Source organism: Petromyzon marinus, chromosome 74 (assembly GCF_048934315.1).
Source record: "Petromyzon marinus isolate PM22_M1 ecotype Great Lakes invasive population chromosome 74, UKy_Petmar_22M1.pri1.0, whole genome shotgun sequence".
Lineage (NCBI taxonomy): Eukaryota > Metazoa > Chordata > Hyperoartia > Petromyzontiformes > Petromyzontidae > Petromyzon > Petromyzon marinus.
The window spans coordinates 3,670,166-3,691,101 of record NC_133740.1 but is presented as its reverse complement, the minus strand read 5'-3'; the positions used below and the strand labels follow the sequence as shown (position 1 = coordinate 3,691,101).

At 48.2% G+C, this 20,936-nt stretch overlaps 1 protein-coding gene across 1 annotated transcript; it reads right to left on the bottom strand.

Moving 5' to 3' along the window:
- Nucleotides 1-2,924: 2,924 nt before the first annotated feature.
- On the bottom strand, nucleotides 2,925-19,128 carry LOC116958198 (tubulin beta-4B chain-like). The gene is made up of 6 exons (XM_032980702.2): nucleotides 18,972-19,128; nucleotides 9,272-9,380; nucleotides 8,908-9,018; nucleotides 8,066-8,310; nucleotides 7,158-7,760; nucleotides 2,925-5,698 (listed from the first exon to the last, which is right to left on the bottom strand). Exons 1-6 carry the CDS (start codon nucleotides 19,026-19,028, stop codon nucleotides 5,486-5,488), a joined length of 1,338 nt encoding a protein of 445 aa, XP_032836593.1. The 5' UTR covers nucleotides 19,029-19,128; the 3' UTR covers nucleotides 2,925-5,485.
- Nucleotides 19,129-20,936: the final 1,808 nt, after the last annotated feature.

The window sequence follows — 20,936 nt, the reverse complement described above, 5'->3', positions numbered from 1 at the left end:
TCTCGTCGTTGCTGTTGTCTCGTCGCCATAGTCGCTAAACGTCTCCGCTAGATATTGCACGATGAAGGATAGTAGTTGGCTATCTCAGTCAGCGCTGTCAGTGTTAGACGGCCAGTATTGTGTACAGGCTAAGCTGTGCTGTGGAAAGTGTGCGGACGAGAGTGTGAAAGTTTGAATTAAAGTGCCTCCTAGAAACTCTGTCTCTGAATTGTTGATACAGCACTAGTACAGCACTGAACATTTGTGTTGGAGAGTAAACCCACTACTACATTTACAATGCGAGTACCGTGATGTTTCGCCAGTAATTACAACAACCAGCCTCATCAGGCGACAGCCAGAATCGTTGAGAAATCTTCCTCTTGTTTTGGTCAAAAATATTTTTTATTTAAAAATGTTTTATCTTGTTGATTCGGGGGGGCCCCATGGTGGCCGACTGGGCCCCTCCTCTGCGTCACATAATGCCGCCACATACCCCCCGCCCCTCCCCCCCCCCCATAGTTTCACCATCCTCGTTGAGCCCACCAAACACGAAGTCGCCACCTATAGCTGTGAATAGCCGACGTCCACTTGACCTCATGGGTCACCTTTCCAACAATAATCGGGGTTTGCGCATGGGTCGGGGTAAAGCAATGTTGGGACGTCCCCAGCTGATGGAAGACATTCCCTGCCACGAAGAGTAAACTAGAGTTCTCTTGGAGGTGAATATAAAGGGAAAAGAGTACTTTTAATAGACAACTATTGCCGTGTTTAGTGTTGTTGTCCTTCCCCCAAAACTCCGATTAGCTATGGTTGGTCTACGTACAGTACCAAAGAAGTTCAACATGCGTACACACTTCACAATATCTCTGATTAGCATGGTTGACTACATACAGTGCGAAAGAAGTTCAACATATGTACACACGTCATAGTATTTCCAATTTGTACGGCTGGCTACATACGGTGCAAAAGAAGTTCAACATAAATAATACGCGTTTTTGCATTAGATCGCGTAAGTATATATGTGTCGTTAACCTGCCACCACCCGACACAGCCAATCAGTAAGGTTTGTCACGTAAACAAAACGTGCCAATTAGTTACTACTTCAGCACACCGGTGTGTTGGAGAGGAAACCCACAGCATTTACACTTGAGTACCGTGACATTTCGCTGGTGAATACAAGCTTCATCAGGCGATTTGCCAGAATTTGTGAAGAAGTCTTCCTGCTCGCGGTCTTAAATAGGGCAAGATTATGTCATCACTATGATGACATAGTGATGTTGGTTCCCCTCGTTCCATACGTTTTTCCCTTCCCCCCTCTCGGTGTGTGTACATATGTTTATCGCTTCAAGAGGGCTCTTGAAGGAAAGAGTGGCCAGGGAGGGGCCCGGGCACGCCGAGGCCCATATAAGCAGCCACCTCACAAGGTTCGGGCCTGCCCGTATCAAGAATGAAGATGCATCGTGAAGACGCCAAGAAGAGTCAAGCCTTTAGTCAGCAGACCTGGCAGTAGCCCACCTGGCTGGGTCACGCTAGAGTATCTGAGAAGTGTGTGTTAGCTCGAGTAAGTCGGTGGTCACCACCCTATGCGTAATGTAAGAGTTAACTGTTGTGTTCATTAATAAATAAGTGTTGCCTCCCAAGAAGTTGTGTGCGCCTAAATTCGATTCACTAAATATATAGTAGTGTATAGTAGTGTATAGTATACAGTAGTGTAGTTTATAGTGTAGTAGTGGATAAATCTTGACTTAAAGCTTTCGTGACTGCAGGAATTAATATTCTTTGGGTCTTTCGGTAAAGCCACGTAGATAAAAAAAAAAATAACAATATCGCGTTTCGATCACTTGTGTTGCGATCGAAACGTCGGGATATTGTGATTTTTTATTATATATTTTCTATCTACGTGGCTTTACCGAAAGACCCAAAGAAAATAGTAGTGTAGTGTATAGTAATGTAGTAGAGGTAGGAGTCAAGAGGAAAAAAATCACCCCAGCAGAATGTGTCATTGCGGAGTGCCGCATCGTGATGTCGGAGGTAGGGTGGCCACAGTTGCAACACTCGCAGGCAAGATGGTCTTGGGACTCCACGTATGTTCACCCCCTGTTCTGCATGAGTTTCCTCCAATCGCTATACAAAGACAAGGATTCCCCCCCATATAGCCTTAACAGCGAGTGAGGCAAGTTGGGCGAGTCTGGGTGAGTGAATGTGCGAGTGCTGTCCATGAGCAGCACCAATGAAGGCCGGCACACCAGGTACTCATTTGAGGCCGAGTTGAGGGGAGGCCAAGGACCGGTTCAGACAATCGTCGCTGGTATTGGCCGTGAGCAGGAATCGAACTCGGGTCGCTGGGTTGGTAGTTCAACGCGCTAACAGCCACAATGCCAGTTGCCCACACACTGTCATTGGTCAAAACATCCCAGTGCTGAAAATGTACCTTCAAATGCATCAATTGGGATCACACGCAGCAGCAGCATCACCTCTCCTGCAAATACCTTGGCAGCACCCTTTAAAAAAAAGTTGCGGCTCCGTAAAAAGCTTTCCAAGGAAAATAACAATTGCACACAATATGGTGGTATCTGTGCATGCAAATATACCCACGCATACAAAGATCCCCCGTACTGCCTTAAGACTGTTGGGGCAAGTGCTGTTAGCAAGCACTTATGAAGTCCAAAACAGCACACGAGGGGTTGGGTGGCCAGCACCACGCCCGGCTGCCTTTGTCTCTCAAGTGGCGGCGTTCACGACACACTGCACTAGGTACGAATTTGAGGCTGAGTCGACCTACGTCAGGCCCAGGATCAATTCAGATAATCGTCACTGGGGTTGGCCGTGAGCGGGAATTGAACTGGAGTCGCGGGTGTCCGTAGCGGAGCGTGCCAACCGCTGCAACTGCACACACACACACTCCCCCACACTCCACATCCTCACACAAACAAAATAAAATGTAGTGAAATTATGCAAAAGTTTAATTGATTTTTTTTCTTCCAAAAGTCACTTTCATGGTGGTGGGGGGGGGGGAGAAACCACGAAGCCCCCCCCACAGTTAAGCCCGAGCCGAGCTGCGACAGAGTACTGGTGTAACGAGCGCTCATCAACGAACGGACTATTGAGTTGACAGACGGAGCGAGCGAGTGAGGTAAGTTTGGCGAGTCTGGGTGGGTGAATGTGCGAGGCGTGTGCGCGTATATTGAACTGGGGGGGGGGGGGGGTGTACCCTAACATTATGATGCCAACTTGGCAGGGCCCTCTGGAAAAGGAGTCTTAAGACAGTGAGGTTTTTGCTGGGTAAATAAGTGTTTTCATGATAACAATGAGTGTGGCAGAAAATATGCGCGTCTACGTATATATGTGGGGCATAAAAACACGAAATGAACCGAATGAATTGGGTTATCATCTGGACGACAGATCTTATAGTGGCCTACTGCGGTACGGTATGTGTGTGTATGCACCGTATGTAGCCAACTGTGATAATCAGAGGTTGCTGGGGAAGGACAACAAACTAAAGACAAAAAGCAGTTCTAAATAAATGTTTTGAAAGTGCATAGCTCCAGTGGCTTCCTAATACCGCAAAGAAGAGCGTTCCAGACGGCCGTTGAAGCGCTTTTGAAAGCACACGATGCGGTGACCATCTCTGTTCCATGGTTAGCCAAAAGCCCCTGTGAGGGTGACCGGAGTTTGCGCGATGGTTCATGCTCCTTGACAAGGTCGGCGAGCTATTGTGGTTCATTTGTGGCAAGCACTTTTTGTGTAATGAGTGCGACCTTATAATGTATTCGTTCGGCAACCGGAGGCCAATGCAGGTGTGTATAGATTTCAAACTCATTTCTGCCGTGGCGGGTTTAACCACACATTTTTACGCGACCTAACCCTAAAAAAGCTATATTATGGATGATATTGGTCGCGAAAGCCGACGTGTTAAACTCATGTCTTTAGAATTGCTTTTTGTGTTTAGTTTTTGACCTCCCACGCACCTCCAATTAAGAGTGGTTGGCTACGTACAGTGCGAAATAAGTTTAACAGACATACATGTGTGCACATATGCCAACCGTGCGTACGTATGCCAGCCTTGTGTACGTATGCTAGGTGTGTGTACGTATGCTAGGTGTGTGTACGTATGCTAGGTGTGTGTACGTATGCTAGGTGTGTGTACGTATGCTAGGTGTGTGTACGTATGCTAGGTGTGTGTACGTATGCTAGGTGTGTGTACGTATGCTAGGTGTGTGTACGTATGCTAGGTGTGTGTACATATGCTAGGTGTGTACGTATGCTAGGTGTGTACGTATGCTAGGTGTGTACGTATGCTAGGTGTGTACGTATGCTAGGTGTGTGTACGTATGCTAGGTGTGTGTACGTATGCTAGGTGTGTGTACGTATGCTAGGTGTGTGTACGTATGCTAGGTGTGTGTACGTATGCTAGGTGTGTGTACGTATGCTAGGTGTGTGTACGTATGCTAGGTGTGTGTACGTATGCTAGGTGTGTGTACGTATGCTAGGTGTGTGTACGTATGCTAGGTGTGTGTACGTATGCTAGGTGTGTGTACGTATGCTAGGTGTGTGTACGTATGCGAGGTGTGTACGTATGCTAGGTGTGTGTACGTATGCTAGGTGTGTGTACGTATGCTAGGTGTGTGTACGTATGCTAGGTGTGTGTACGTACGCTAGGTGTGTGTACGTACGCTAGGTGTGTGTACGTATGCCAGCCGTGTGTACGTATGCGAGGTGTGTACGTATGCTAGGTGTGTGTACGTATGCTAGGTGTGTGTACGTATGCTAGGTGTGTGTACGTATGCTAGGTGTGTGTACGTATGCTAGGTGTGTGTACGTATGCTAGGTGTGTGTACGTATGCTAGGTGTGTGTACGTATGCTAGGTGCGTGTACGTACGCTAGGTGTGTGTACGTACGCTAGGCGTGTGTACGTACGCTAGGCGTGTGTACGTACGCTAGGCGTGTGTACGTACGCTAGGCGTGTGTACGTATGCTAGGTGCGTGTACGTACGCTAGGTGTGTGTACGTATGCTAGGTGTGTGTACGTACGCTAGGTGTGTGTACGTATGCTAGGTGTGTGTACGTATGCTAGGTGTGTGTACGTATGCTAGGTGTGTGTACGTATGCTAGGTGTGTGTACGTATGCTAGGTGTGTGTACGTATGCTAGGTGTGTGTACGTATGCTAGGTGTGTGTACGTATGCTAGGTGTGTGTACGTATGCTAGGTGTGTGTACGTATGCTAGGTGCGTGTACGTACGCTAGGTGTGTGTATGTACGCTAGGCGTGTGTACGTATGCTAGGTGCGTGTACGTACGCTAGGTGTGTGTACGTATGCTAGGTGTGTGTACGTACGCTAGGTGTGTGTACGTACGCTAGGTGTGTGTACGTATGCTAGGTGTGTGTACGTATGCTAGGTGTGTGTACGTATGCTAGGTGTGTGTACGTATGCTAGGTGCGAGTGCTGGCAGCCATGTGGGCGGTGTTGAGCGCTGGCCATGGCTGCGTCGTCGCCGTCACCCATCTCAGGCGGCCTCCTCCTCGCCCTCCTCCTCGAACTCTCCCTCCTCCTCGGCCGTGGCGTCCTGGTACTGCTGGTACTCGGAGACGAGGTCGTTCATGTTGCTCTCCGCCTCGGTGAACTCCATCTCGTCCATGCCCTCGCCCGTGTACCAGTGCAGGAAGGCCTTGCGGCGGAACATGGCCGTGAACTGCTCGGAGATTCGCTTGAACAGCTCCTGCACACGCAGGGGGGTGGGGGTGGGGGGGGAGATGCGGGGAGACACGGGGAGAGACATGAAGACAATCAGACACGGGGACTTTGCGGGACACGAAGAGGAAACGCAGTGAGGCATGGTGATCATCAATATCATCAAGATCTATGGGCAGATAACCCGTAGTAGGTGTGCCCACTGCACATTTGATAATTCGTTTCCACTTTCCTCTGTCTTGAAGTGTCAAAATGCTCAAGTAGTGTCCATTCTAGTAGTGTATTGTATAGAAGTGTAGTGGATAGTGCAGTATATATCATAGTGTATAATTGTGTAGTGTATAGTGTAGTGCATCATCATCACGATCCATGGACAGATAGCCCAGAGTTGCTAAGTCCACTGCACATTTTGTTATTTATTTCCACTTTCCTCTGTCTTGTCGTGCCGAAAAATGTCAGTAGTACCACATCTTTCTGCAACCGATCTCTTAATGTCGTCGTCAAACCATTCTGAGTCTGTTAGGTCTTCTCCTCTGTCCGGATCATTCCATGTTTCCGAACAACAGGACACTTGTGATTCTCCTTTTGATGTCCATACTACATCCGTGTGTGTGTCGAAATAGTGTCAGTTTCCTTCTCATCACTGCCTGCATCATCATCATCATCAGGTCGTCTTCTTCTTCTTCTACGTGTAACCTTCTCATTCTACGTTGGTCACTCTTTGGGTCCAGTTTAGACGCAGCAGCATCCTCCTGTGGCAGCGACACATTTCAAGTGGAAATCCATCTCAGCATAGCATCACCGAGTCTCAAGAGGGGGGCCCTGCCAAGTCTTTTCAGAGGAAGGTGATGTAGCTATTGAGTAATTTGCAGAGAATACTCCAGCACTGGGATGTTTGGCCGATAAGTTACATTGCGCTCGTTTCAATTTGGGAAGAAACCAAGATGAAACGCATGCAGAATGTGGAGACAACGTAACAACTCCACACAGAATGTCGCCCCATACACGAATCAAACCCAACAGTGACAGCACTGCACCACCCCTCTCTCCCCCCCCATATCTCCCTCCCTCCCCCTCCCCCATATCTCCCTCCCTCCCCCCCCATATCTCCCTCCCTCCCCCTCCCCCGTATCTCCCTCCCCCCGTATCTCCCTCCCCCCGTATCTCCCTCCCCCCGTATCTCCCTCCCCCCGTATCTCCCTCCCCCCGTATCTCCCTCCCCCCGTATCTCCCTCCCCCCGTATCTCCCTCCCCCCGTATCTCCCTCCCCCCGTATCTCCCTCCCCCCCCTCATCTCCCCCCCCCTCATCTCCCCCCCCTCATCTCCCCCCCCTCATCTCCCCCCCCTCATCTCCCTCCCCTCATCTCCCTCCCCTCATCTCCCTCCCCTCATCTCCCTCCTCCCTCCCCTCATCTCCCTTCCCCTCCCCTCATCTCCCTTCCCCTCCCCTCATCTCCCTTCCCCCTCCTCCCTGCCCTCATCTCACCTGGATGGCCGTGCTGTTGCCGATGAAGGTGGCCGACATCTTGAGGCCCCGGGGCGGGATGTCGCACACGGCCGTCTTCACGTTGTTGGGGATCCACTCGACGAAGTAGCTGCTGTTCTTGTTCTGCACGTTCAGCATCTGCTCGTCCACCTCCTTCATGGACATGCGGCCGCGGAAGATGGCGGCCACCGTGAGGTAGCGGCCGTGCCGCGGGTCGCACGCCGCCATCATGTTCTTGGCGTCGAACATCTGCTGGGTGAGCTCGGGCACGGTGAGCGCGCGGTACTGCTGCGAGCCGCGGCTGGTGAGCGGCGCGAAGCCCGGCATGAAGAAGTGCAGGCGCGGGAAGGGCACCATGTTGACGGCGAGCTTGCGCAGGTCGGCGTTGAGCTGGCCCGGGAAGCGCAGGCAGGTGGTGACGCCGCTCATGGTGGCCGACACCAGGTGGTTGAGGTCGCCGTACGTGGGCGTCGTGAGCTTGAGGGTGCGGAAGCAGATGTCGTAGAGAGCCTCGTTGTCGATGCAGTACGTCTCGTCCGTGTTCTCCACCAGCTGGTGCACCGACAGCGTCGCGTTGTACGGCTCCACCACCGTGTCCGACACCTGCGCGGGGGGGAATGGGGTGGGAGATTGAGGGGACGAGCGAGCGGGCTTGGTGAGGGTCCGGGTGAGTGGGTGGGTGGGTGGACAAGTCTGTGGATGCGGGAGCTCTCGGCCAAGGAGCGAGAGGCAGTGTTGGTGCTCGTGTCAAGTCGAGCATCAGGGCCACTTCTGTAGTCTCCTCATCCTCCATCTATTCCCCTGGTGCCCCTCACCTTGACAGCACCACACTCAATGTGTTCATCATGCGGCCGGGGTGATTACCAGTGTTGTCATCATGGCTAGTACTATAGTACCAGTGGTCTCACCTTGGGAGAGGGCACCACACTGAAGGTGTTCATGATGCGGTCGGGGTACTCCTCGCGGATCTTGCTGATGAGCAGAGTGCCCATGCCCGAGCCGGTGCCCCCGCCCAGCGAGTGCGTCAGCTGGAAGCCCTGCAGGCAGTCGCAGCTCTCCGCCTCCTTGCGCACCACGTCCAGCACCGAGTCCACCAGCTCCGCTCCCTCCGTGTAGTGGCCCTTGGCCCAGTTGTTACCCGCACCCGTGTGCCCTGGGATGCACGGGGACAGGAGAGGAGGGGGAGGCAGGAGTTCAGGTGAGGGGAGCAGTGTGTATATATACCTAAAAAAAAAAAATTCTGGCTGAGGGTTTCCTGCATAACGAAAATAATAATAGTAGAATAAACATGCCCAGACCTGCCGCTGGGTTGCATTGTGGCCGAGAGATTGTGGTTGCACGTTTAACCAACCTACACTGACTGGCACGGTGAAGTATGGTCAAACAATCCCCTTGAACAACAAGAATGGGGAAGCCTTTATCCAGCAAAGCTGTGCTTTGAACTATAAACTATTTTTTTTATTTTACTAGGTAAGACCCACTGAGCTATAAAGATACTTTTCAGAAGGGACCTGGCTATCACAAATTATAGCTCAACGAAGCAGCTTATGTGGAAATTTATAGCAGCCAAATATTTTAAATGCATGATGTTGATTCTAAATGTGGAAGGAAAACAGCAGGACCCGGAGAAAATCCACGGAACCATGGAGAGAGGGAGAGATGCAAACTCCAAATATACAACAGGCATCATCAGGGTCAGGATCAAACTCACGACCTCCTGCATATCAAGCAAGGTAGTTAAGAATCTCACCGAACACAAAGTTGTCTGGCCGGAACATTTGTCCCCGAGGTCCGGATCTCACAGCGTCCATTGTGCCGGGTTCCAGATCCACCATGATCGCCCGCGGCACGTACTTCCCTCCTGTACGGAGCCCGGAGGGGGGTGGGGATGGTGAGGGTGGGTGGGGATGGTGCAGCAGTGACGTGAGCACGGCATGGTAGGAGAGGAGATTCTACCACCTCCCGCCAGGGTCATTTTTTCATTGACAAAGTCAGTAATGGTAATATCTGTCAAAGTGTTTAATTGAAGTCTTTAATGATTCCTTGTCTTCATGCCTATCACCGTTGCCTATCACCGTTGCCTACCACCGTTTGCTATCCCCAGTGCCTCTCACCAGATGCCTCGTTGTAGTAGACGTTGATCCGCTCTAGCTGCGTGTCCGAGTCTCCCGCATAATCGCCCGTGGGGTCGATCCCATGCTCCTCACTGATCACCTCCCAGAACTGAGACGTGTGGGGGGAGACACAAGCACACAAACATGGAGACAAGAAGAGAGAGATATATATGGGGAGACGGGGGGAGTGTCTGTGAGCATAAGGGTCTATTGCGTGTCATTGGCAACGGGCGCTAGGATCTCGTGATGTTAACTACCTCAACTGGTATTATGCAGGCGGTCGTGGGTTCAATCCCAACCCTAACACCTGTAGATTTGGAGTGTGTATGGTTCTCCCCGTGGTCATGTGGATTTTTCTCCAGGTCCTCTGGTTTTTCCCTCCATATTTAGAATCAATGTGCATTGAGAGTATTTGGCTGCTACAGTGAGGGAAAAAAGTATTTGATCCCCTGCTGATTTTGTACGTTTGCCCACTAACAAAGAAATTATCAGTCTATAATTTTAATGGTAGGTTTATTTGAACAGTTAGAGACAGAATAACAACAACAAAATACAGAAAAACGCATGTCAAAAATGTTATAAATTGATTTGCATTTTCATGAGGGAAATAAGTATTTGACCCTCTCTCAATCAGAAAGATTTCTGGCTCCCAGGTGTCTTTTATACAGGTACGAGCTGAGATTAGGAGCACACTCTTAAAGGGAGTGCTCCTAATCTCAGCTTGTTACCTGTATAAAAGACACCTGTCCACAGAAGCAATCAATCAATCAGATTCCAAACTCTCCACCATGGCCAAGACCAAAGAGCTCTCCAAGGATGTCAGGGACAAGATTGTAGACCTACACAAGGCTGGAATGGGCTACAAGACCATTGCCAAGAAGCTTGGTGAGAAGGTGACAACAGTTGGTGCAATTATTCGCAAACGTAAGAGACAAAAGAACTGTCCATCTCCCTCGGCCTGGGGCTCCATGCAAGATCTCACCTCGTGGAGTTGCAATGATCATGAGAACGGTGAGGAATCAGCCCAGAACTACACGGGAGGATCTTGTCAATGATCTCAAGGCAGCTGGGACCATAGTCACCAAGAAAACAATTGGTAACACACTACGCCGTGAAGGACTGAAATCCTACAGCGCCCGCAAGGTCCCCCTGCTCAAGAAAGCACATATACATGCCCGTCTGAAGTTTGCCAATGAACATCTGAATGATTCATACAACTCGGTGAAAGTGTTGTGGTCAGATGAGACCAAAATGGAGCTCTTTGGTATCAACTCAACTCGTTGTGTTTGGAGGAGGAGGAATGCTGCCTATGACCCCAAGAACACCATCCCCACCGTCAAACATGGAGGTGGAAACATAATGCTTTGGGGGTGTTTTTCTGCTAAGGGGACAGGACAACTTCACCGCATCAAAGGGACGATGGACGGGGCCATGTACCGTCAAATATTGGGTGAGAACCTCCTTCCCTCAGCCAGGGCATTGAAAATGGGTCGTGGATGGGTATTCCAGCATGACAATGACCCAAAACACACGGCCAAGGCAACAAAGGAGTGGCTCAAGAAGAAGCACATTAAGATCCTGGAGTGGCCTAGCCAGTCTCAAGACCTTAATCCCATAGAAAATCTGTGGAGGGAGCTGAAAGTTCGAGTTGCCAAACGTCAGCCTCGAAATCTTAATGACTTGGAGAAGATCTGCAAAGAGTAGTGGTACAAAATCCCTCCTGAGATGTGTGCAAACCTGGTGGCCAACTATAAGAAACGTCTGACCTCTGTGATTGCTAACAAGGGTTTTGCCACCAAGTACTAAGTCATGTTTTGCAGAGGGGTCAAATACTTATTTCCCTCATTAAAATGCAAATCAATTTATAACATTTTTGACATGCGTGTTTCTGCATTTGTTTGTTGTTATTCTGTCTCTCACTGTTCAAACAAACCTACCATTAAAATTATAGACTGATCATTTCTTTGTCAGTGGGCAAACGTACAAAATCAGCAGGGGATCAAATACTTTTTTCCCTCACTGTATATATTTACAAGTGATAAGCAACTTCATTAGGGCTATCATTTGTGGAAAGTTCACATCTGAAAAAAAGCAATACAACTCAGTGGGCCTTACCTAGTAAAATACAATTTTTATTTTCGTTTCTAATTGTTATAGTGAAGGCTATCACGAAGGAAGAAGGCACTATGTTTTAAAAACACGGTGTGTAGTACTTTCACAGTCGGTGCAATAATGCTGCCGTTTATAATCTCAGCCAAGTAATCTGCAGTGCATTTTCTTTTTTAAACTTCACCAAATTTGGACCCTGACGCTGGCAAAATGGCTTCCTCATTGCGACATCAGGGGATCTTTAACGTCCATTGCAATGCATTTACTCTTTAGGTTAATACACCCGGCAGCTTTAACCAGGGCAGCCTGCCAGATGTGGACCATAAATCAAAACCAAGCTAAGCTATTATATTGTATTTTGCCAGGTAAGGCCCACTGAGCGATATAGCTCTTTATTCAGAAGCAACCTGGCCACAAATTATAGCACAATGTAGTGGGCTTATCATCATGTGGAAATTTATAGCAGCCAAATACTCTAATCGTGTGATGTCGATTCTAAACAGAGAGAAACCTGGAGGATCCGGAGAAAAACCACGTGACCACAGGAAGAACGTACACTCTCCATATAAACAGCAGGCATCGTTAGGATTAGGATCAGACCTACGACTTCCTTTATACCAGGCAAGGTAGTTAACATCTCTGCAATGACGAACACACTGCTACCAGGCCACATCAATGAGCTCAGGACAGACGAACCCATGAATTAATTCCCTTTTCCCATCCGCAGAAACAAAACGTTGTGTCTATTTAAACCGAATGTTTAGTTCCGTATATAATCAATCACAACACCAAATATTGTGAAGAATGAGTTTTTAAATATATCTACAGATTAAAACACGCGCATTAACAAGACGAGACAACGGCATAGTTTGTGAGATGAATGGTAATGAGACTAATGTTTTATATTTTTATTATTTTATTGTTTCCCTTCTACGTGACTTTACCGAAAGAACCAAGAATATCAATCCCTGCCGTCACGAAAGCTTTAAATAAAAAATTAAAACTAATAATGCCGTCTATTTATTCCAGGACAGCCTGTCCTAGTCTCAACTCTTTTTTCAGCAGGGTCCTGCCAAGTTTCCAGAGTAGCGGTGGCGATTTTGCTGCTGCGTGTGTGTGATCCCAATGAAGTAATTTGCAGGGAATCATTCAGTAGTGGGATGTTTGGCCGATACGAGTTACATCGCATGTGCGTGTTTGTTTAGTTGAGCAGCAACCTGGAGAACCCAGATGAAGCTCACGCAAAACAGGGGGTGAGGAGGGAGATACAAACTTCAGAGAAAGGTGCGCGAGTTGGGAATCGAACTCAGGCCCCCTTCTTGCTGCTAGTCGTGTCACCTGCTGTACTGCCTCCCCGTTGATGGAGTTCAGTAAAGCCGCTCTGGTCAGACCAAATCGCATCAACTCAAGTGTGAGTGAGGCACCCAAACTCTGGGGCTTATAACTTACTATAACAAAAACTATAAACATTTTTTTTTCTTTTACCAAGTAAGGCTCACTGAGGTGTATAGCACGTTTTCGAAAAGCAACCTGGTCGTCACAAATGATAGCTCAACGAAGTGGCTTATGCGGAAATTTATAATGGGCAAATACTCTAAACGCACGTTGATTCTAAATGTGGAAGGAAAAACTGGAGGATCCGGAGAAAAATCCACGCGACCACGGAGAGACAAGCACACTCCAAATATGCAGCAGGTGCCAGGGTTGTGATCGAACCCACGACCTCCTGTATACCAGACGAGGAAGTGAACATCTCCTAGCCACCGTGGTGCCCTTGAACCCGTACTCCCATAGACATTGACAAAGCCAATATCAACCTCGCCTGCCCTTTAACATTGTAATAAGTATAGTTGTGTTACTCCACTGCTGGATGACGAGACCCGCCCCTCCCCCCCATGTTGCATGGGGTGTTTTTTGGCCATAACGTGCCGATGGGTTGGTCAAAATGAGAAACAGAGAAGGGGGTAGGAGTAAATGTAATTTTGCTGCACTGCCTACAACGTGGTCCCAAAGCAGCAGCAGCAGCAGCCTATCGCTCCCGCCATGCCAGGCGCTCGCCCATCCAAGCACTATGCAGGGTTTTACCATCCTGCTTGGCTTCCAAGATTGGCCGCATTCCTGATGACTTTGGTCAAGGCCCATAAGTTCCCTTCTCTAGAGGAGCTCTCGAGAACAGCAGTCCGCAACCTTTTAGTTTGCACACTCATTTTCAACCTCCGAACATTTCGGGCACCAACACATGCTACTACTACTACTACGCGTAGTCATTTGAAATTGTACATTTCCTTGGGGAGGATGATATCATTATTGTTTAATCTTTTCCACGGGCCCGCTGTTAGTAGCCTCGCAGACCACCAAGGACCGCGGGCCACATGTTGGAAACCAACAGCAGCAGCGGTGGTTCTCAAGCGGGGGTACGCAGGACCCTGGGGGTACGTGGCAATGTCCCAAGGGGGTACCGTGAGGTGATTGTAAATGTGTGAAATTATATCGGACATGAGAACGTCATTGCGGAATAATCACGTACGAATCTGTCAATATAAAATAACTCCAATAACGTGTAAATCCACAAGGTAACCTAGAACGATATCAAATACCTTTTCTAATCTCATTGATCGTAAACAATGTGGTTTACAAGAGTAGCCATCAAGCGCAAACAAATTGCGTCATACGTCCGTTTAATTTTTGATTCGCTCGCAGTCACCAGATAATCAGGATACCTCAGAAAACAGACAATTGGTTAAAATACTAATGTTCATTATTCATGCATTTATTTCTCGGATCCATGTTGGGTCAGGCAAGGTGGTACTCGGTTGAAACAAGATTCAACAGTCGCCAAAAATGATTGAGAATAACCACCGATCTACAGGGTAGTGCAGATGTCTAGTAACTCCAATTATAATATAATAATGGCAATAAAACGGTTGTGTTAAGATGTAAAAAAACTGAAATCTTTTGCAAGGACTCATGTCTGCAATAACTACCGTACATATACTTGTGAACATGAAAACAAAAAACATGCTCTGGTAGTGTATGATGATGCATTGTCTTTGAAACTGACTGGTCCACACCAGAGACGGCGTTCTTTAGAGCCTTGTCTCAAACAGTTAAACCAGAGGACGGCAAAAGGAGAGCTCTTAACTACACTATACACTACACGACTATCCACTGCACTGAGCATGACATGCGCACACTCGCCGCCAAACGACTCGGCGTCGGTAGCTGGCATTAGGCGGTCGTAGATAGGAGTTTTGGTCATTACTGTGGGGGTCTTACTGATTAAGGCCGTAAAAGTGGGGGGGAGAGGGGGGGTCACAAGTCGAGCCATCACAAGTCGGAGGCCACCTGCAGTTAAAGCCACAATCCTGCCCATATTTGAGTATTGGGACATCTACCGAGCAGCTTCTGAATCTACCTTAGAACATCTCTCGTTCCATTCTGCTGTCCGTTTCTCCATTGACGTCCCCGACAGAATCCATCACTGTAACTTGTACATCAACTCCACTCTGTGCCCCCACTGGATATCCGGAGAGACCATCACTGCACTGTCTTCACCCTAAAGGTCCTGGGCACTGCGGTGGCTAGGAGATGTTAACTACCTTGCCTGATAAACAAGAGGTCGTGGGTTCAATCCCGACCCGGACGCCTGCTGTATATTTGGAGTTTGCGTCTCTCTTCCTGTGGTCATGTGGAATTTTTTCCAGGTCCTCCGGTTTTTCTCTCCACATGTGGAAACGTGTTTTAGCGTATTTGACTGCAATAAATGTCCACGTGATAAGCCACTTCGTTGAACTATCATTTGCGTCCATATCGCTTCTGAAAAAGAGCTATGCCACTCAGTGGTCATTACCTGGTAAAATACATATATTGTTTTGATTTAAAGCTTTCGTGACTGCAGTAATTCATATTCTAAGTTCTTTCGGTAAAGTCACGTTGAAGGGAAACAACAAAATAATAAAATATATATAAAACAATAAAAATTCTCACGACGTTTCGACCATAACACAAACGGTCGTCTTCAGGTGTGTCGGTTTGCACACACCTGAAGACGACCGTTTGTGTTATTGTTTTATATATATTTTATTATTTTGTTGTTTCCCTTCAACGTGACTTTACCGAAAGAACTAAGAATATACATATATAGTTTATAACAAATCTGCTAATTACCTCCCCCCTCCACCATAGCCTCAGAAGTGTCTCCATCTTCCTATATAAATACAATTCCATTTGCTAAAACGTTGGTATAAAGTATTTTCGCGTTGCTACTCTGCGTTTCTGGTATACTCGAATGCAGCTTTCCCACTAAACCAAAAAGCACGCAGCAGCATACAGTACTTGCACCTTGTAACGGTGTAAACGAGTGCCGGGGTGAGCCCAGATGATTGGGAATACATGAGGTAAGAGGGGGGGGGTGCACGGTTATGGGGGGGAAATCCCCCATCTCCGGAAGTCAATGCACTGCTAAGTCCGGTCTGGATTGGGGGTGTGACACGAATTGGCCAAATTTCGATTTAAAGCTTTCGTGACTGCAAGGATTCATCTTCTTTGGTTCTTTCGGTAAAGTCACGTAGAATGAGAATAAAATAATAAATTGATAAAATAAAATAACACAATAATATTCTCACGACGTTTCGGCCACAACACAAGCGGCCTTCATCAGGTGAAGGGACGAGACTGTCTGGTAGGACAGCACTGGAGTGAAAAAAAAATGAAGGCCGCTTGTGTTGTGGCCGAAACGTCGTGAGAATATTATTGTGTTATTTTATTTTATCAATTTATTATTTTATTCTCATTCTATGTGACTTTACCAAAATAACCAAAGAAGACGAATTGGCCAGTCAAGGCAGGCCAGCTGACGTGGGGCGAGGGGCAGTTGACGGGGCTGTGCGTGATTGATGGCAAGTGTTGACAACAAAAATCTGGTTTATAATGAATTTACGAGGTCCCGATTGGAGGACACTGCACGTGCTAAGTTGATTTGACAGGGGCTGAGGGACGAGAGACCGATGCCCTCCCCAGCAGCTGATTGGCTGCTGGGGAGGGCAGAGAGAGAGAGAGAGGCTGCCAGGGCGGGATTGAATTTGGGCATTTAGGTGAGTGCTAACCGCAGACGAAAGAGGCGGTAGGCGCGGCGTTCCCCGGGGGCGCTTGGCATTCACCGGGGGCCTAGGGGGGGGGCTCCCGCGAGGGGCCGGCTGTCGTGGTTTGCGTTCACCAGGGCCAAGAGGGGGCGGGGGGCTCCCGCAGGGGGGCCAGTTGCTGCGGGACGCCGATGTTATTGTGGGCGGTTCTGCAGTTGTGTGGGCTAGCTGGTGCACAGCGCGCTGCTGGTGAGCGGAGTCGCTGTGTGCGGTGCCCGGGACGGCTGTTGCAGAGTCGCTGTAAAGTGCTGTAAGCAAGTGCGAACCGGGAGCCGAGACACCCGTTGAATCGCTCAGAACACTCTTTGGAAGCTACACAACCAAGCCCCAAAAGACTGCAACTGCATTGAGTTGTCCGAAGTGCTGTTGATAGCGCCATACCAAGTTCCGAGACTGCAACTGCGTTGAGTTGCCCAGGGTGCTGTTGAAGATCTCGGCAAAGTCCGAGACTCCGGTTTTGTACCCTGGACTTCTGCTGCGCTGTTTCGTCGCCCAAGAGTGGATCGTGCGCGAGGGTTGGCACAAACAGTTGCCATGTTTTTTTTGTTCTGTAACTGTCGTGTCGCCACGGTGGTTCTGCTCTTGTCTACATGCAAGAGGCACTATGTGGGATGCGTTCGAGTTAAGAGTTTTTGAAGATTCGGTTATACTTGGTGTTCCGTAATTGTTGTTCGGGGGGGAGCGCTGTGTCGAGTATTAAGAGTCGGTTGTACTTGGTTTAGCACGGAGGCTTTCGCGACCAATATCACTAGTTGGCTGTCGGGTGGTGGCGGGTTTTAACGACACATTCATATATTTAGGCGCTCTAACCCAAGAAGCCTCTATTATGGATGTACTGTACTTGGTTGTTGTCCTTGTGCACAGTGCGTAAATAGTGCATAATGAACCAAGGCATCGCTAACAAATTGCAAATCTTAAGATTCTTTGTATTCTGCATCGAGTTATTGGTCATCTTTCTGTCAAAGTACGTTTAGAAGTCCGCATTGGTGCCCTATAATAGAGGGCATTGCATGGGAAAGAAAATGGAGCCAAACTCCTCTCTACCATATTAATTAAAAAAGATCAACCCTCACCATACCTGTTCCTATACCTTTTTTCCCAGGCAACTCTTGCTCCCAGATGTTTGAACTTTCGTTTATTGACCGTGAAATTCCTCGTTTGTTAAGATGTGCAACGTCCTTAGTGATCCCTCCCTGCTCGTGTCGTCCTCTGCAATGTTGACGACTTTTGATTTGTTACTGCCGTGTTCATACAGCAACAGGGAACCGTCCTTTGTACAATGGCTGGGGCAACTCTCTTAACCGGGGGATCACCATCCGTGTCATATAAATACACTGAATGTATCACACGGAGATCCATAGATTGAGTTGTGATAACCGGGTTGGTTCTAAAATTAATTATAGCCAGTTCATGCCCGTGGTCTGGTCACAAAAACCACGATCACGTTAAAAATCTGGCACTGCGCTTTTAATGGACAAATTCCATAGGATAAAAAAATATACCGATTTAACCGCTATGCGTGACCCAGGGGCGCTACTATAGAGGGGTGGGGGAGTATGTGGTGGCGTTATGCGACGCATAGAGAGTCGACCACAAAGGGGCACCTCTGAATCAACAAGATAAACAAGTAATGAAACAATATTTCCAAAATACACACACAGCGTAAAACATTTGCCGCTACCGAAGGTGTCACTGAACACCACCAGGATTGCTTTGCTAACAGACATGCGGCATAAACGCGAGAGGCAGCACAATATCTTAATTTGTGAATATTGTACATCTAATAGTGTCACTGTGATAACCGTCTTCTTTTAAACCCAATACACGGTGCAACTACAATAATATATACACACACGTTAAAGCCTACACATTATTGCACAGTATACGGATTAAAATAACACTATCCGTAACTATTTCAGTAAAAGTGAGACGGGAGAAAAGAGGGGGCACAGTCGGATCTTGCATAGCTCCCCATGTTGAAATCGGTCGTTGCGGTCCCTGGCTGTCGTATGGCAGGCAGGATGCTAATGAAGGTCGCTGGAAGGGATCCGAGGTAGCTCTGCGTTGTCCGCTTCCGTGGGGGTGCATCGTGAATGGACCCCAAGGGGTTCGCATCACGTGTGCCACAACGCCCCTAAAGTGCCCAACGCGAACACAACCGCTGGGGTGAGGTTTAAACAGCTACACACATGGGACAGAATTGAGTTGAAACCCAACGAAGTTAAACCCACGTCGATTTCGTTGTATTTTATCAGCAAGGCCCGACTTTCAGCGAGCCAGACCAGCACCCTTAGACCCACCTCCCAGTCAGGCTAGTCGATGTTTTACCTGATTACACCAACATTAAATTGTTATAATACTACTAGGAACATGTGACAAAAAAGAGCTTTATAGCTCATCGGATTCCCCCAGTATACACACTTTGGTGAAACTGAATGAACGTGGCTTACCTTGGAACCGATTTGATTGCCGCATTGCCCGGCTTGAATATGCACAATTTCACGCATGATTCAGCCTCGGGGCTCGGAACGTCGACCACAAACTTAAAATCTCAACGGTGCCAAAGTCACAGCCTCTCGCCGCTGCGACTGTGCCGGCTCTCCCTTATATAGCCACCGGCCCCGGATCCCTACGCGGCGTGATGCGGCCCGGACACGCCCGGGCCAAATTGCACATTCCCAGGCGAGCTCGGGGATGTTACCCTCCGCCCGGGCCCCCCCCCGCCCCCAACAATGTAAAAAAGTAATAAAATAATTAAATATACTTACGTTATTTTTTTAATATATAATAGCCGTTTGGTTAAGTTGATGTTCGCGAATACATAATCACGAGGATTATTGGTATGATTTAAATGAGGTCTTAGTTTGAGAAGTTAGCTTGTTTCTTTAGTTGTTTGAAGAGTCGTGTGTGTGTGTTAAGCGAGGGATTATTTTGCGCGTGTGTGTGAAGCTGATCTCAGCTGTTCAGTGTCTGGATTGAGCCCAACAGCTGTTACAGTGCTAGGAATGCGTGTGAGTGGGTTACCCAGTCTGGGTTCAGATGACTGTTAGATCGCCGCTCATATGCAACAGCCAGTGACGAATAATCTGAACCGGTCCTGGGCATCTCCTAGGTCGACTCAGCCTCAAATGAGTAACTGGTGTGGCGTGTAAACATCGCCACAGGTGCTCGCTAACAGCACTTGCCCCAACAGTCTGTTAAGGCTACACGGGGAATATTTGTCTTTGTGGAGAGTGGCAGCGCAGTGGTTAGCACGCTGCACTACGAACCCGGCCACCCGAGTTCGATTCCCGTTCACGAACACAAACACCAATGATGATTATCTGAACCGGTCCTGGGTCACCCCTAGGTCGACTCAGCCTCAAATAAGTACCTGGTGTGGTGTGTAAAAAACATCGCCACTGGAGAGACAAAGGCGGTCGGGCGTGGTGCTGGCCACCCACTCCCTCGTGTGCCGTGCCGGCCTTCATAGGTGCTGCTACCCACTAACGGCACTTGCCCTAACGGCTATGCGGGGGATCTTTGTCTTTGTGGACGGTGAGCGTGCGTGTGAGTCGTAGGGGTGAGTTGGGGGTCTGTGCGTCTCGTGCACAGGCGCGTCTCGCTTAGCGAGCGAGATGTGTTCCGCGAAAAATTGCTTAGCAAGTGAACGCTCGTTACACGATCGCCGTTTTCCCATTGACTCGCTCCCCCCGTGTTAAAAGCTGAGATCGAGGATTCAGCCCCAAAACGTTCTACTTCTGAACAACTTTATTTTGAATGTGAGAAATACAAATAACTGTATAATAATAAAAATGTAAGTAATAAAACGCAGGGCAGTAGCCATGGAGTCAACATTGGGAGGGACCAAATCTACCAGGGGGTCTGGGGATCCCTCCCCCCAGAAAAAAATCCAAATTTTAAAACAAATTTCATGCCTAAAATATCAAAAAGTTCACTAACACATGGGATGGACTTTTTATTTATTTTTCACAATAATGTCTAATAGTATTACATTGTAATAATAGGTTTTTTTCCCCTTTTCTGGCAACAAAACTGAAACCTTTTTTACAAGGATTCATGTTACTGCATTAACCACAATACCTGCAGTCAAAATGCAAACAAAAAATATACTATGATAATATATTGGCATTGTCCTTGAAACTGATTGGTCCACACCAAGGGACGGCTTTCTGTGATATCACCTCCTTACAGCCACATACTTGAAATCACTCACTCATTCTCCACTCAAAACACATAGCTCTCTCCGTCTCTTGTACATTCACACACACACCTTCAGTGGCGATGTTTTTACACACCGCACCAGGTACTCATTTGAGGCTGAGTCGACCTAGGGGTGACCCAGGACCGGTTCAGGTAATCGTTACTCGTGTTTGGTAGCCGTGAGCGGGAATCGAACTCTTGTCGCCGGGTCC